The 16,724-nt window shown below is 37.6% G+C and overlaps 1 protein-coding gene across 1 annotated transcript in view; it reads left to right on the top strand.

Annotated features, from left to right (window-relative positions):
- LOC102422327 (vascular endothelial growth factor receptor kdr-like) overlaps nt 1-16,724 on the top strand; it is a 353,529-nt gene that overhangs the window by 95,546 nt on the left and 241,259 nt on the right. The window contains exon 4 of the mRNA XM_014465282.2: nt 2,494-2,714. Coding sequence (XP_014320768.1) covers nt 2,494-2,714 — 221 coding nt within the window. The remainder of the gene's footprint in view (nt 1-2,493; nt 2,715-16,724) is intronic.

Raw genomic sequence — 16,724 nt, 5'->3', positions numbered from 1 at the left:
AAAAATGAAATCTTGACATTTACAACAACACGGGTAAAACTAGAGGGTATTATGTTAAGTGAAATAAGTCAGAGAAAGAAAAAATACCATATGTTTTCACTTATTTGTAGAATCTAAGATGACCAAACAAACAAATAAAACAAAACAGAAACAGACCCATAAATGCAGAGAAAATATTTATGGTGCTAGAGGGGTTAGCAGGATGGGTGAAAAAAGTGAAAGAGGATAAGAGGTACAAATCTCCAGTTATAAAAATAATTAACAGGGATGTAATATATAGCATAAGGAAAATAGTCAATATTATTGTAATAACTTTGTATGGTGACAGATGGTTACTAGACTTATTGTGATCACATTATAAGGAATATAAATGTGAATCACTATGTAATATAATGTTCTATGTGAACTATGCTTTAATTTTTTTAAAAAAAAAAACATTTTGGCTACTGCTATACCCAAGATACTGTCTGCTTGTGTACATGCTTTTGTCTGGTGTCAGAGCAAACAATGTAGAATAATCCTGAAGACTTTACAAGCTAGGTCAGGGTGGACTGGGACCATTAGAGGTACTACATACGTAGGGTGAAAAATCAGATCAGTAATGTTGGGTCTAAGGGGAAGGTATGAGACTCCAGTCAAGCAAGGCAGATAAGTGTCAGGAAATGAAAACTCTAGGAACAATTTTTCATGGGATCCAATGCCCAACAAAAACAACAGAATTTCAGATAGCAGCTGGTAACAGTTCAGAGAGTCTATTAGTTTTCTAGGGCTGCCACAACAAAATAAACAATATTAGGTGACTTGAACATCATACATTTATTTTTTTCACAGATCTAGAGGCTAGAATTTCAAGATAAATCTATCAACAGATTTTGTTTCTCTTGAGGCCTGCTTCTTTGGCTTACAGATGGCTGCCTTCTCACTGTGGCTTCTCATGATATTTTCTCTGTGTGTGCATATCCCTGGTATCTGTGTGTACTAATCTCCTCTTCTTATAAGGACACTAATCATGCTGGATTAGGGCCCACTCAAATGGCCTCCTTTAAACTTAATTATCTATTTCCAAATATAATCACATTCTGAGGTTCTGGGGGTTAATACTTCAACATATGAATTTGTGGGGGACACGATTCAATCTATACACACACACCTTCTCTTAGGCTGTCTGGTTTTGAGGCCACATAGTTTATTTGAAGACCCCAGAATGAAGCTGAACATACCATAAAGAGATCATCATTCAAATAGGAACAGAGACTCCAGTGGTAGGTAGTGGATAGCAAATGGAGGGTGCAAGAGTTAGAGCATGAGGAGTTAGAATGTGGGCAGGATCTGTACTGTTGTTCTCTATTTGATTCCTGGTCTTGCTGTCTATAAACTCCCATTTTATTTTTTAGTAGTCTTAATCACAATCATGGTAACATATTATCTTTTCAAAATGGTTTGAAATACATTGCTTTTGAAGAATGTACTCAAGGTGAGCAATGGCTCCCCACACAACTTCATGGTTTACCTTCTCTTCACTTCAGTGAATTTATGGGTCATGATAAACAGTGTTCTAGCAAGTGTGTGAATGCTGGAGATGATATATGATATGGGTAAGGGTATCTGTCTTTGACATGAGAACTGGAGTCAAATCTGACTCCATCCTGCCCCCAGTTTCCATTGTCTTCCACTTATGCTGAGGGCTGGCATAACTAAACAATGGTAAATGCTGAGACTTGATATGCAGGTTCTTTTGTCCTCCCTGCATTTTTTTCAATGATTGTGACAAAGATTCTTCTTGTTATGAGGAAGTGGGAGGAGGAGAAAATAATCGTCATTGAGACGAAGATATAGAGTCCTGTTGTTTTGTCTGCACATGGAAGATACACAATAAATTTAAACTAATTTTGTCCCTTGTTCCCTCCCACAAAATGCAGGGAGAGGTCATCCAGCCACATGTCTTTTTACAACTCATTTGCCGAAAAAGCCTTATAAATTCCATGAGGCAAGAAGGTATAATTCAAAAATAAAAACCTAGACTAGGACGTAGTACATATGACTTTGAGTTTGGGTCCTGCCAACAATATTCTGGGCAAAGCCCTTTACTTCCCTGAGTCGTGGTGTTCTCATTTTCCAAGTATAAACAATAAATCAAGAAAGGACCTCAGGAATCACTTAACTCAGTCTTTCCCTCTGCCTTTAGATGTTTAATGTTAAATACTCCCAAGCCAATGCATTGATGAAGAGAACTGGGCTGGGTGTATAGATTGAGTAGATGAGAAGATATAGGGGGAGACAGGGAGAAGTAAAAAAAAAACCTTAACTCACTGTTTCAGCATCTCATGCCCATAGCTAGGTGTTCCAATCCTCTGTGATATTTTTTTCCATGGGAACTAATATTTTATAACTCTTCCTACAGAACTCAGGTTGGGAGCTGAAGCAACATTACTTCTTCACTGCCACTGCCACACCTGATTCAGCATTTTTTTTTTTTTTGCATTGTGTTTTCAGGGGATTGGCTGCTGTTACCTGGACCTGGGGCATGGGGTCTGCAGGGAGTCGGGCGCGCATCTTGGAACACCCCTGCTCTGATAACCCCCTTCTTACTTGCAACCAGCTCACCATCTTCCACACAGAAGCTGGTGATACTGGATACTTCACATGTAGCTACAAGGATGTCCCTGACATCAAGGATCCTAATGGCAAGACCAGTGTGTATGTGTACGTCAAAGGTGAGTGAGTGCCTCCTGCTTTGGGACTGAAGGGTTTTTCTTTCTTTCGTGGATGTCTAGATGCATAAAACCCCAGGCAAGCTTGGAATAAGTTGGAGTGCTTTTCTGAGAACAGTAGGGCAAGAGCACACCTTCTGCTTTTAAATTTTGTTAATGACATCCAGTTTTACCATTACACCCACATGCTTTACAAAGATGAAGTTCTTGATCTGACCCCATGAGACAAGAAAAATAATATGATTCATTCAAAATTCAAGTAGTTACCAGTGGTATGTGAAAGAAAGTGACTGTGGAGAGGCAGATGCCACTGACAAGCTACAGGCAAGCTTTGTTTGATTTTCCTCTATCTCCAGATCACCAGGAAGGCTCTTATCATTTGAATTTCCTTTTCAGAACTTCTGTGACTTGAGGCTATGGTGCTGGGTGCTGGATTATTGCTCCTTTTGGGTTATAATTTCCTCTTGAGAGCACAGTGAGTGCCTTTCAGAAACCTGTGTGTTTTTTTTTTTTGGCTCATCTCTCTCTGAGCCATATTTTCACTTTCTTATACATTAACTGGCAACCAATCTCTATAAAGCAGCAAGGTTGGCCCTGAAAAAGACCTAAATCCCAACCCACAGTCCTTCTGGGCTTCCAAAGACACAGGTTAAGTAGGTCTAAGGGACTGTAGTATGAAGGATGAGGATGACGTGAAAACAGCTCTAGTCCTGACTCCACTGCTTTTTAGCACAAGTCACTAATCTCTCTGATTCTCAGCTTCCTCATCTATAAAATGAAGGCTTTTCATAAGGATTAGAGGTGATATGTATAAAACCTTTTAATGCAATACCTTACAATTACTAGACATTGCATAAAATATATGAAAACATTCTGTAAACTCTATGTTGCCATGCAAAAGAAATGATGGAACAACCTTCATGAATCCCAGGGAAGGGGGGTGGTAGTGTATAGGTGGCGAAAGGGCAATGGTACAATAAATAAATATCATCATCCAGGTATGTTTAAGGCTCAGGGTGCATACCAGCCTGCCAGAAGACCAGGGTGTTGACAAGGAGATAGGCTGAGACAGAAATGATGGGATAAATTTTGGGAAGCCCTAGAATGCTAGCATAAGGAATTAGAGCCCCATTCTATGCTTGCCAACTCTTAATCCTCACTTGAAACTTGGATGAAGATTGAAGTCTTGTTGGCTTGAGATCCTCACTCAGATTTGGAATTGAATATGAAGCTCTTGAGACTTGATTCAGATCACAAAGATGAAAGCTCTTCTTAGAGACATTGTTCTCCCTGAACTTCCCTTTTGTGGGCCTTTCAGAAAAGTTTACATCCTCATTCTCCTAACTGTCACCCCCTGGACATCATGCTGCTGACCCAAGTAGGGGACAATCCTATCTAATAAAAGGGTAATATGCAAATTAACCACCACTCTGTCACAAAGATGGCGGTGCCCATAGCCACAAGATGGTGGCGCCCAGTCCTCTCAGCCCCGCCAGAGTCCCCCAGTCCTGGGGGGGCGGCCACTGAGAGTGGGCAGCATGAGCAGCCTGGCAGAATGCTTGCTTCGTTGCCACGGCGACAAAGCAAGCATTCCACCCTGGCCACGGATGGGCCTCTGGGCCGCGGAGAGCCTCTGGGCAGCGGGCACGGAGTGGCCAGGCCCTGTGGAGAGCTACTGGCACACGGATTCATGCGCAGGGCTACTAGTATGAGGATAATGAGCCTCGGTATATGCAAGACCCTTCTAGGCTTGGCTTGCAGTCTGAGAGCTGGAGTCTTAAAATAAATAATTACTAGGAATGAGGCTTTGGGATCTGAAATTTTAAATATTTCTAAAATTTAAGTACAATTGGTATATAATATAACATAAGTTATATTAGTTTCAAATGTACAATATATTGATTTGACATTTACATACCTTACAATGTGATTACCCCACTAATTCTAATAATCATCTGTCACTGTGCAAAATTATCACAGTATTACTGACTATATCCACTTCCTCTTTTTTTTTTATCCCCCACCCACTGCCTTCTGGTAACTATCCCTTCAGTCTGTTTCTAAAGGTCTGTTTTTGTTTTGTTTTGTTTGTTCCTTTGTTTTGGTTTGGATTTAGATTTTCCATATAAGTCAAACCATACCGTATTTGTTTGTCTTGCCTGACTTATTTCAGTTAGCATAATACCTTATAGGTCCATTCAAGTTGCTACAAATGGCAAGATTTAATTCTTTTTATTGCTGTGTAATGTTCCATTGTATATCACATCTTCTTTATCCATTCATAATTTGATGGACACCAAGACTGTTTCCATATCTTAGTTATTGTAAATAATGCTGCAATGAACATAGAGGCATTTATAACTTTTCAAATTAGTGTTCTCATTATCTTTGGATATATACCAAAGAAATGTAGAGTTGCTGGATTTAATGGTATATGCACTTTTAGATTTTTTTTTTAAATCTTTATTGTTGAAAGTATTACAGATGTCTTCTTTATTTGTGTTTTTTTTCCATTGACCCCCTCCAACCCATGCCCACCCCTCCCAGGCCTTCACCACTCTATTGCCTGTGTCTATGGGCTATTCATATATGCATATAAGTTCCCAGGTTAATCACTCCTCTCCCACTCCTTCACCCCTGACTTCCCTCTGAAATTCGTCAGTCTGTTGTATGCTTCTATGTCTCTGGTTCAATTTTATTCATCAGTTTATTTTGTTCATTAGATTCCACATATAAGTATGATCATGTGACACTTATATTTCTCTGACTGGCTTATTCTGCTTAGCATAATACTTTCCAGGTCCATTCAGGCTGCTGCAAATGGTAAGAGCTCTTTCTTTTTTAAAGCTTCATAATATTACATTGTGTAAATGTACCACAGTTTTTTATCCATTCATCTGCTGATGGGCACTTTGGCTGCTTCCAAATCTTAGCTATTGTAAATTGTACGGCTATGAATATAGGGGTGCATACATTCTTTCTGATTGGTGTTTCTGATTTCTTAGGATATATTCCTAAAAGTGGGATCACTGGATCAAATGAGAGTTCCTTTTTTAAATTTTTGAGGAAATTCCATACTGTTTTCGACAGTGGCTGCACCAGTATGCATTCCTACCAGAAGTATACTAGGGTTCCCTTTTCTCCAATCCTCACCAGCACTTATCATCTGTTGATTATAGGACTACATTGGATGCTCTTGCCTCCTTTGTCACATATTCACTGAACAGAACAGCGTGGGTCGATAGCTGGTGTCACTGTTCTGTTCCATTGATCTATATGTCTGATCTTGTGCCAGTACCAGGCTGTTTTTAGTACAGTGGCTTTGTAGTATAAATTGTTATCTGGTATTGTGATTCCTCCAAATTTGTTCTTTCTCAAGATGGCTATGGCTATTCCAGGTCTTTTGTGGTTCCCTATAAATTTTTATAGTGTTTGTTCCAGATCTGTAAAATATGCCATTGGTATTTGAATAGGGATTTCATTGAATCTATAGATTGCATTGGGTAGTTTGGACATTTTAATGATGTTGATTCTACCAATCCATGAACAGGGTATATTCTTCCACTTGATTATATCTTGCTCTAGCTTTTTTTCAATGTCCTATAGTTTTCAGAGTACAGGTTTTTACCTCCTTGGTTAAGTTTATTCCTAAGTATCTTAATTTTTTTGTTGCAGTGGTAAATGGGATTGTTTTTATAGTTTCTCTTTCTGAGAGTTCATTATTGGTATATAAAAATGCCATAGATTTCTAGGTGTTAATTTTGTAGCCTGCTACATGCCAAATTCATTTATTAAATCTAGTAGTTTTTATGGAGTCTTTAGGATTTTCTAAGTACATATCATGTCATCTGCGAATAATGACAGTTTTACTCCCTCCTTTCCAATTTAAATGCCTTTTCTTTTCTTCTTGTCTGATCCTTGTGGCTAGGACTTTCAGTACTGTGTTGAACAAAAGTGGTTATAGTGAGCATTCCTATCTTGTTCCCCTTCTTAGGGGCAATGGTTTTAATTTTTGCCCATTGAGTATGATGTTGTCTGTAGGTTTGCCATATATGGCTTTTATTATGTTGTGGTATGATCCTTCTATTCCCACTTAGCTGAGAGTTTTTTCTCCTATTTATTTATATTGATTGATTGGTTGATTTTTTTTTTTTTGCTGTGACTTTTTACCAAAAACGGGGTGTTGGATTTTGTAGAATGCTTTTTCTGCATCAATTGATATGATCATGTGATTTTTGTCTTGGAATCTGTTTATGTGATGTCTCACATTTATTGATTTGCAAATATTTACCAGCCTTGCATCCCTAGAATAAATCCTACTCAGTCATGGTGTATGATCTTTTTCATGTATTTCTGGATGCGGTTTACTAATATTTTGTTGAGCAGTTTAGCAACTATGTTCATTAGGGATATTGGCCTGTAATTATCTTTGTGGTGTCTTTATCTGGTTTTGGAATTAAGATAATGCTGATCTCATAAAAAAGAGGTTAGAAGTGTTTCTTCCTCTTGAATTCTTTGAAATAGTTTGAGGAGGATAGGTGTTAGTTCTTATTTGAATGTTTGATAAAACTCCCTTATGAAACTGTCCGGACCAGGGCTTTTGTTTGTTGGAAGTTTTTTGTTGTTGTTGGTTTTTTGTTTGTTTGTTTTTACTGCTTCAATTTCGTCAGTAGTTATCAGCCTATTTAGCTTTCTGATTCTTCCTGATTGAATTTTGGAAGACTGTATTTTTCTAAGAAAATGTCCATTTCATACAGTTTGTCCAGTTTGTTGGAATATAGTTGCTCAGAGTATTTATTTTACGAACCTTTGTATTTCTGTGGGGTCAGTTGTTACTTCACCTCTTTTATTTCTGATTTTGTTTATTTAGTCCTCTTTCTTTGTTTCTTGGTGAGCTTGGTGAAAGTTTTTATTTTATTTTATTTTATTTTATTTTATTTTATTTTATTTTATTTCATTTTATTTTTAGGTAGGCCTGTAGTGCTATGAACTTCCCTCTCAGGACTGTTTTCACATGTCACATAGATTTGGGGTTGTATATTCATTGGTTTCCAGGATATTTTTTATTTCTTCCTTGATATCTTTGGTAATCCATTGTTTAATAGCATGCTATTTATCATCCATGTGTTTGAATATTTTGAGTTTTTTTATTGTAGATAATTTCTAATTTCATACCATTGTCATCTGAGAAGATGCTTGATATAATTTCAATTTTTTTGAACTTGTAGAGACTTAGTTTGTGTCCTAACAAGTGCTCTGTCTTTGAAAATACCCCATGTGCACTTGAGAAGAATGTACATTCTGTCTTTTTGGGGTGAAATGTTCTGGATATTTCAATTAATTCCATCCGATATAGTATGTCATTTATGATTGCTGTTTCCTTGTTGATTTTTTTGTCTAGAAGATGTATCCAGTGGTGTCAGTGGGGTGTTAAAGTGTCATACTATGATTGTATTGCTGTCAGTCTCTCCCTTGAAATCCTCTGAAAATTTTTTATATATTGTGGATGTTCCTATGTTGGGTGCATATATGATTACCAGAGTTCTTTTCTCCTGTTTTCTCTATCCCGTTAGTGTTATGAAGTTGCCTTCATTATCTCTTCTTATGGCCATCACTTTGAAGCCTATTTTGTCACATATGAGTATTGTTACCCAACTTTTTTTCATTTCTATTTGCCTGGAAAAATTTTTTCCATTACTTCAATTTCATTCTGTTTGAGTCCTTTGTTCTGATATTGGTCTCTTGTAGACAGCATATACCGTATATGGGTCATGCTTTCTTATCCATTCAGCTACCTTATGTCTTTTGATTGGAGGATTTAAGCCATTTACATTTATGGTGATTAATGATAGATACATAATTATTGCCAGTCTTATTCTTCATGTTTGTGTTCTTCTCTTTCTCTTTATTTCTTTTTTCTTAAAATAGTCCTTTTAGCATTTCTTGTAGTGCTGGTTTGGTGGTAATAAATTCTTTTAACCTTTTTTTCTTGTCTGTGAAGCTCTTTATTTCACCTTTGATTTTGAATGATAGCTTTGCTGGGTAGAGTTGTCTTGGGCTCAGTCCCTAGGTTTTAATTACTTCATGCTATTCCCTTCTGAACTTTAGTATTTCTATTGAGAAGTCAGCTTACAGTCCAACGGGGACTCCCTTGTAGGTAACTTTTTGTCTCTCTCTTATGGCCTTTAAGGGTCTTTCTTTGTCTTTAATGTTTGTCATTTTAATTATGATATGCCTAGCAGTGGGTCTTTTGGGGTTCATCTTGATCAGAACTCTCTGTGTTTCCTGAACTTGAGTGACTTTTTCGTTCACCAGGTTAGGAAAATTTTCTGCCATTATTTCTTCTAACAAATTCTCTATTCCTTCCTCAGATTCTGTTCCTTCTGGTACCCCTATAATGCCAATGTTGTTACATTTCATATTTTCCAAAACTTCCCTTAGGCTCTCCTTCTGCTATTTAATTTATTTTTTTCCATTTGCTGCTCTGAATTGGTATGCTTATTTTTTTAATGCCTTGTCTTCTAATTCATTGATTCGGTCCTCAGAGCACCCTTCCATGGTGTTCTTTATTTCAGCTATGTCATTCATAATTTCCAATTGGTTCTTATTTATTGTTTCAAGCTATCATTTCATATTAGTATAGTGCTCTTAATTAAGACCCTTATAATTCTCATTTAGTTGCTTATAGTTCTCAGTGAATTGTTTCAGCAGCCTTATTACCATTAGTCCAAATTCTTTATCTGACAAATTGTTTACCTCCATTTTATTTTGTTCATTATCTGCTGATTCCTCCTTTTCTCTCAGTTGGAGGTTTTTCTTTGTCTCCCCATTTTTTCTGTTCCTTTGTTTTTGTTTCTATGTATTAGATCAAACTGCTATGCCTCCCAGATTTTGTGGGGTGTACTTATGCAGTAGGGGTTTTGTGGGACCCAGTGTGTAGTATCTTAGATCTCCTGAGCGGGGTGCTCTAGAAAAGCCCCATACTTGAGTTATTTGTGTGCTCCTGTTGTAGTTGGCTCTTGAATATTATTGTCCCATTCATGGATGGAGTCTCCTCTCCGGCTGCCTGACTATGTAGCTCACCCCCGACCACATCACATGAGCTGTTGTGGAGTTGCTGACTGAATGGAACAAAATATAATACAACAAAACACAAGAAGAAACTCAACAAAACATATGCAAGACCCCTACAGCACCAACAAAATAACTACCAGAGAAGAGAGAAAACTAAGAAAGAGAAATGAGAGCAAGAATGGTAGAAAAAAGAAAGGAAAACTATGAGGAGAAAACAAAACAGAACAAAAAAACAAAACAAAAAATACAAATAAAAAACAACAAAAAAGGAGGATGGACTATGTAGATGCAAAGTTGAAATAAAGAAAATAAGAATAAAGAATTAGAGGAATAGAGGGAGGAAAACAGTTTAAAATAAAGGAGGGATAAAAGAAATGAAAAGACAAGAAAAAACTTTTTTGAAAAGGAAAATAGAGGAAAAAGCAGGTGGACCTAAAATACGAAAGGAAAATAAAAAGATGAGAAAGCAGGAGAAAAAGAAAAGAGAGGAAAAAAATGAGTGATGGAAAAAAAGTGAGTATGAAAAGGGAAGAGGAAAATTAGATATATGAACAAAACAACAGAGACTAGAAGAATAACAAATCAATAAAGCAGATAGATAATATAAATTGTAAAAGGGGAAAAAGAGAAAAACGAAAAGAAGAAAAAGGGAGGGGAAAAAAAGAGAAAAAAGAAGGCAAAAAAAGTGAAGTATCATTCATTTCAGCCCAGTTTACTGCCCCATGGGAGCTTGCTTTGGATTCCATTCTTCTGTCCTTTCTGCCAATTCTGGGCTTCCTGTTAGTTACTTAGGTGCTAAGTACTGTCAGGTACTATCCTTTGGCTTTTAGCAACCTGCTTGAAGCTCCAAGCTATGCAGTGATCCACCATTTGTGTCTGTCTCCAAATGCCTTGGCTATAAGCAGGAGGGGCCAAATCTGCCCTGTAAAGGGGTTTGTTATCAGCATGGGGCCCAGGGCTGGATTAGCAAACTTCCCTTGGTTCCCAGGCTCTGCCTCTGCCCACCTTTGCCTGCTAGCCAGCTGCCAAACTTAATCACTCAAAAGTCTGTTTCTGAAAGGGCTTTAAGTGGGGGAGGTGCTGTTTAGCTTTCAGGGAATGTGGTGAGTGTGTTTCTTTGTCCCAGAGCTACTCCTTCATGAGTGGCCCAAAATATTACTTTGCCCACGACTGGACAGAGATCCTTGTAGATCTCTGTAGATCCTTGTAGATCCTTGGAGACCGGTGGGATATGCAGGAAACCTGGAGTTTTACCATCTCTCCCATGTGGGAAAAGTAGAAGTCCGGTTCCCAGGATAGTGGGGCAGATGCCCCTCCCCCAATCCAGTCACTGAGGGATTCCCAAGATTGTTTAAACCTGTAGACTTGGCCTCTGCTTTTGTTTCCTCAGAAGAGGTCAAAATGCAGGATGTGACATACAGGACTCCTGATGGTGGGACCGGCTGTATCACTAGGGCATGTTTTTTTTTTCTTTTCCTGCCCTGCAGTTTCTGGGAGCGGCCAGCTCCTCTCAGGAAAAATGGCCATTTCGGTTTGGGGGCCTATGACCAAATGCTCCTGGCTGCTGTTTTTCACAGTCATCCCCACCCCAATGCTCCCCATTCCAACCTCTCTTTAGGCACTTCAAGTCCGCGCATCCCTCCCTGCACCAAAGCCTTGGATAAGTAGCTGCAAATGAAAACTCCTGTGCTCTGAGTTAAAATCAACAACAACAACAAAACACAAACAAATCAAAACAAAACAAAACAAAACAAAACAAAAAAATGGAACTGCTTTCCCTCTGACAGGCTCCAGTCTACCAGCTTCAGGCCTGCAGCTTTTCGCTGCTGGATGTTACGTGGGTCATGCTTGGGGCTGTGGAGCGCAGCCTGGATTGCGAGCCTCTGTCTTTGAAGGAATACACTTCTCATAGCCCAATACTCCCTTCTCTCTCTCTCCCTGCCTCGCGGCCCTTGAGAGCTTGTCAGCTCATCTCCTGACCTCGCCTTTCCTTTCCTACCGATCTCCATGTGTTTTCTATACTTTGATATATGCCTTCTTCTCAGCTGGACTTCAGGTGGTAAATCCAGGTGAATGTTCTCCAATTAGTTGCATTTACAGTCTGACCCTGGGATGAGGTGCATGACAGGTCTGCCCATATGGCCACCATTTATTTTTTCTCTCTCTGCTTTTAGTATTTATTTTTGTTGTTGTTGTTAGGTGCAATGGATGTAAGACTTTTATTATGGTGTATATTTCTTTTTCTTGAGATTTTAAAATATTCTTTATTGTTTAAAGTATTACATATAGTAATACATATGTCTCCTTTTTCCCCCAGTGACCTCTCCCCGGCCACCCCCAACCCCAAGCACATGCCTTCACCCCCCTACTGTCTGTATCCATTGTTTATGCTAATATGCATGCATACAAGTTCTTTAGTTGATCTCTTACCCCCACCCCTCCCCTGACTTCCCTCTGAAGTTTGACAGTCTGCTCAATGCTTTTCTGTCTCTGGATCTATTTTTGTTCATCAGATAATGTTTATTATATTCCACAAATGAGAGATCATACGGTATTTATCTTTCTCCAACAGGCTTATTTTGGTTAGCATAGTGCTCCCCATGTCCATCTATGTTGTTGCCAATGATAAGAGTTCTTTCTTTTTTATAGTGGCATACTATTCCATTGTGTAGATGTACCAGATTTTTTTAATCCACTCATCTGCTGATGGGCACTTAGGCTGTTTCCAAATCTTAGCTATGGTAAGTTGTGCTGTTATGAACATAGGGGTGCATATGTCCTTTCTGATTGGTGTTTCTGATTTCTTGGGATATAATCCTAGAAGTGAGATTACTGGGTCAAATGGGAGCTCGATTTTTAATTTTTTGAGGAAACACCATACTGTTTTGCACAGTGGCTGCACCAGTCTGCATTCTCACTAGCAGTGCACGAGGGTTCTTTTTCTCCACGACCTCACCAACACTTGTTGGTTGTCGATTTGTTGATGATAGCCATTCTGACAGGTGTGAGATGGTATCTCATTGTCATTTTGATTTGCATCTCTTGGATGATTAGTGACTTTGAACATGTTTTCTTTCATATGTCTCTTGGCCTTCTGTATGTCCACTTTCAAAAGTGTCTATTTAAGTCCTTTGCCCATTTTTTGATTGGATTGTTTATCTTCCTATTGTTAAGATGTATGAGTTCCCTATAAATTTTGGAGATTAGGCCCTTATCAGATATAACATTGGAAAATATGTTCTACCATGCAGTGGACTTTCTTGTTGTTTTGTTGAAGGTTTCTTTTGTTGTGCAGAAGCTTTTTATTTTGATGTAGTCCCATTTGTTTATTTTCTCCTTAGTTTACATTGCCCTAGGAGCTGTATCAGTAAAGATATTGCTACCACATATGTCTGATGTTTTGCTGCCTGTGGATTCTTCTAAGATTTTTATGGTTTCCCATCTTACATAAAGTCCTCAATCCATTTTGAGTTTATTTTTGTGTATGGTGTAAGTTGGTGGTCTAGTTTCATTTTTTTTTTGCATGTATGTGTCCAATTTTCCCAACAGCATTTATTGAAGAGACTGTCTTGACTCCATTTTATGCGCTTTCCTCCTTTGTCAAATATTAAATGAGCATAACAGAAATTGGGTCAATTTCTGAGTTCTCTGTTCTGTTCCATTGGTCTATATGTCTGTTCTGGTGCCAGTACTGGGCAGTTTTGAGAACACTGGCTTTCTAATATAGCTTGATATCTGGTATTGTGATCCATACAACTTTGTTCTTCTTTCTCAAGACTGCTGCAGCTGTTCAGGGTCATTTTTTGTTCCATATGAATTTTTCAAAAGTTTTTTCTAGGTCTGTGAAATATGCTGTTGATATTTTAATGGGGATTGCATTAAATCTATAAATTGCTTTAGGTAGTATGGACATTTTAATGATGTTGATTCTACCAATCCATGAACATAGTATATTCTTCCATTTGTTTATGTCTTCCTCTTTCTCTTTTTTTCAATGTCCTATAGTTTTCTGAGTACAGGTCTTCTACATCCTTAGTTAAATTTGAATCTAGGTATGTTAATTTTTTTGGTGCAATGGTAAACAGGATTATTTGGTATGTGTCTCTTTCTGTGAGTTCATTATTGGTGCATAAAAAAGCTATAGATTTCTGGGTATTAATTTTGTACTCTGTTACATTGCCAAATTCATTTATTAAATTTAGTACTTTTTGATGGAGTCTTTAGGGTTTTCTATGTACAATATCATGTCGCCTGTGAATAATGACAGTTTTAGTTATTCTTTTCCAATTTGGATGCATTTTATTTATTTTTCTTGTCTGATTACTATGACTAGCACTTCCAGTAGTATGTAGAACAGAAGTGGAGAGAGTGGGCATCCCTGTCTTATTCCTGTTCTTAGGGGAAATGGTTTTAGATTTGCCCATTGAGTATGATGTTGGCTGTAGGTTTGTCATATAAGGCTTTTATTATATAGAGATATAATCCCTCTATTCCCACTTTGCTGAGAGTTTTTATCAAGAAAGGGTGTTGGATTTTGTCAAATCCCTTTTCTGCATAAATTGATATGATTTTATGATTTTTGTCTCTCCATTTGTTTATCTGATGTATCATGTTCATTGATTTGTGGATATTGTACCATCCTTGCATCCCCGGAATAAATCCCACTTGGTCATGGTGTATGATCTTTCTAATGTAATGCTGGATTTGTTTTGCTAGGATTTTGTTGAGGATTTTAGCATCTATGTTCATCAGAGTTATTGGCCTGTAATTTCCTTTCTTTGTAGTGTCTTTATCTGGTTTGGTGATTAGGGAAATGCTGTCTTAAAAACAAGAGCTTGGAAGTGTGCCTTCCTCTTGATTTTTTGGAATAGTATGAGGAGGATAGGTTTTAGTTCTTCTTCGAATGTTTGCTAAAACTCCCCTGTGAAGTCCTCTGGCCCAGGGTTTTTGTTTGCTGGAAGTTTTTTTTAATTTTTTTATTAGTCCTTCAATTTCCTCCATAGTTATCAGCCTATTCAGATTTATTTTATTCCTCCTTATTGAGTTTTGGAAGATTTTATTATAATAGGAATATGTCCCTTTCTTTCTAGGTCAACCAGTTTGTTGGAATAGAGATTTTCATAGTATTTTTTTATGATCCTTTGTATTTCTGTGGAGTATGTTGTTATTTTGCGTCTTTCATTTCTGATTTTGTTTATTTGGGTCCTCTCTCTTTGCTTTTTGGTTAGCCTGGCTAGAAGTTCATCAATCTTGTTTATCCTTTCAAAGAACCAGCTCTTGTTTTCATTGATCTTTTGTACTGTTTTTTTTTCTCTCTATGCTATTTATTTATGCTCTGATCTTTATTACTTCCTTCCTTTTGCTCACTCTGGGCTTTTCCTGTTGCTATCTTTCTAATTCTTTGAGTTGTAGAGTTAGATAATTTATTACCAGTTTTTCTTCTTTATTTGAGGTAAGCCTGTAATGCTAAGAACTTTCCTCTAAGGACTGCTTTCACTGTGTACCATAGATTTTGGATTGTTGTGTTTCCATTATTATTTGTTTCCAGGATGTTTATTTATCTTTTTTATCTCTTTGGTATCCCAATCATTGTTTAATAACAGGTTCTTTAGCCTCCAGGTTTTTTCATTTTTTATTGCTTTTATTGTAGTTTATTTCTAATATTAGGCCATTGTGATCTGAGAAGATGCTTGATATGACTTCAATCTTTTTGAATTTGGTCAGACTTTGCCTTTCTCCCACTATATGGTCTATCTTTAAATATCTGCCATGTGCACTTAAGAATAATGTATAATCTGTAGCTTTGCGTACAAATGTTATGAAGATGTCAATTAAGTCCATCTGATCTAGTCAGTCATTTAGGAGAGCTGTTTCTTTTTTTAAAATTAAATCTTTATTGTTCAGATTATTACATTGGTTCCTCTTTTTTCCCCCCATAACTCCCCTCCACCCAGTTCCCACCCCACCCTCCGCCCTCACTCCCCACCCACTGTCCTCATCCATAGGTGCACGATTATTGTCCAATCTCTTCCTGCTCCCCCCACACCCCTTTCTCCCCCAAGAATAGTCAGTCCATTCTCTTTCTATGTCCCTGATTCTATTATAATCACCAGTTCATACTGTTCATCAGATTATTTATTCACTTGATTTTTAGATTCACTTGTTGATAGATGTGTATTTGGTGTTCATAATTTGTATCTTTACCTTTTTCTTCTTCTTCCTCTTCTTAAAGGATACCTTTCAGCATTTCATATAATACTGGTTTGGTGGTGATGAACTCCTTTAGCTTTTTCTTATCTGTGAAGCTCTTTATCTGACCTTCACTTCTGAATGATAGCTTTGCTGGATAAAGTAATCTTGGTTGTAGGTTCTTGTTATTCATCACTTTGAATATTTCTTGCCACTCCCTTCTGGCCTGCAAAGTTTCTGTTGAGAAATCAGCTGACATTCGTATGGGTACTCCCTTGTAGGTAACTGACTTTCTTTCTCTTGGTGCTTTTAGGGTTCTCTCTTTGTCTTTTGCTCTCGGCATTTTAATTATGATGTGTCTTGGTGTGGTCCTCTTTGGATTTCTTTTGTTTGGAGTACTATGCACTTCCTGGACTTGGAAGTCTATTTCTTTCACCAGGTAGGGGAAGTTTTCTGTCATTATTTCTTCAAATAGGTTTTCAATATCTTGCTCTCTCTCTTCTTCTGGCACCCCCATAATTTGGATGTTGGTACGCTTGAAGCTGTCCCAGAGGCTCCTTACACTATCTTTGTATTTTTGGATTCTTTTTTCATTTTGCTTTTCCGGTTGGGTGTTTTTTGCTTCTTCATATTTCAAATCTTTGACTTGATTCTTGTGATCCTCTGGTCTGCTGTTGGGAGTCTGTATAATATTTTTTATTTCAGTCAGTGTATGCTTAATTTCTAGTTGGTCCTTTATCACAACATCGA

The sequence above is a fragment of the Myotis lucifugus genome, unplaced genomic scaffold (genome assembly GCF_000147115.1).
Source record: "Myotis lucifugus unplaced genomic scaffold, Myoluc2.0 scaffold_4, whole genome shotgun sequence".
In the NCBI taxonomy this organism is placed as follows: Eukaryota; Metazoa; Chordata; class Mammalia; order Chiroptera; family Vespertilionidae; genus Myotis; species Myotis lucifugus.
Note: the sequence above shows the minus strand (reverse complement) of the source record. Positions and strands in the feature narration are given on the sequence as shown.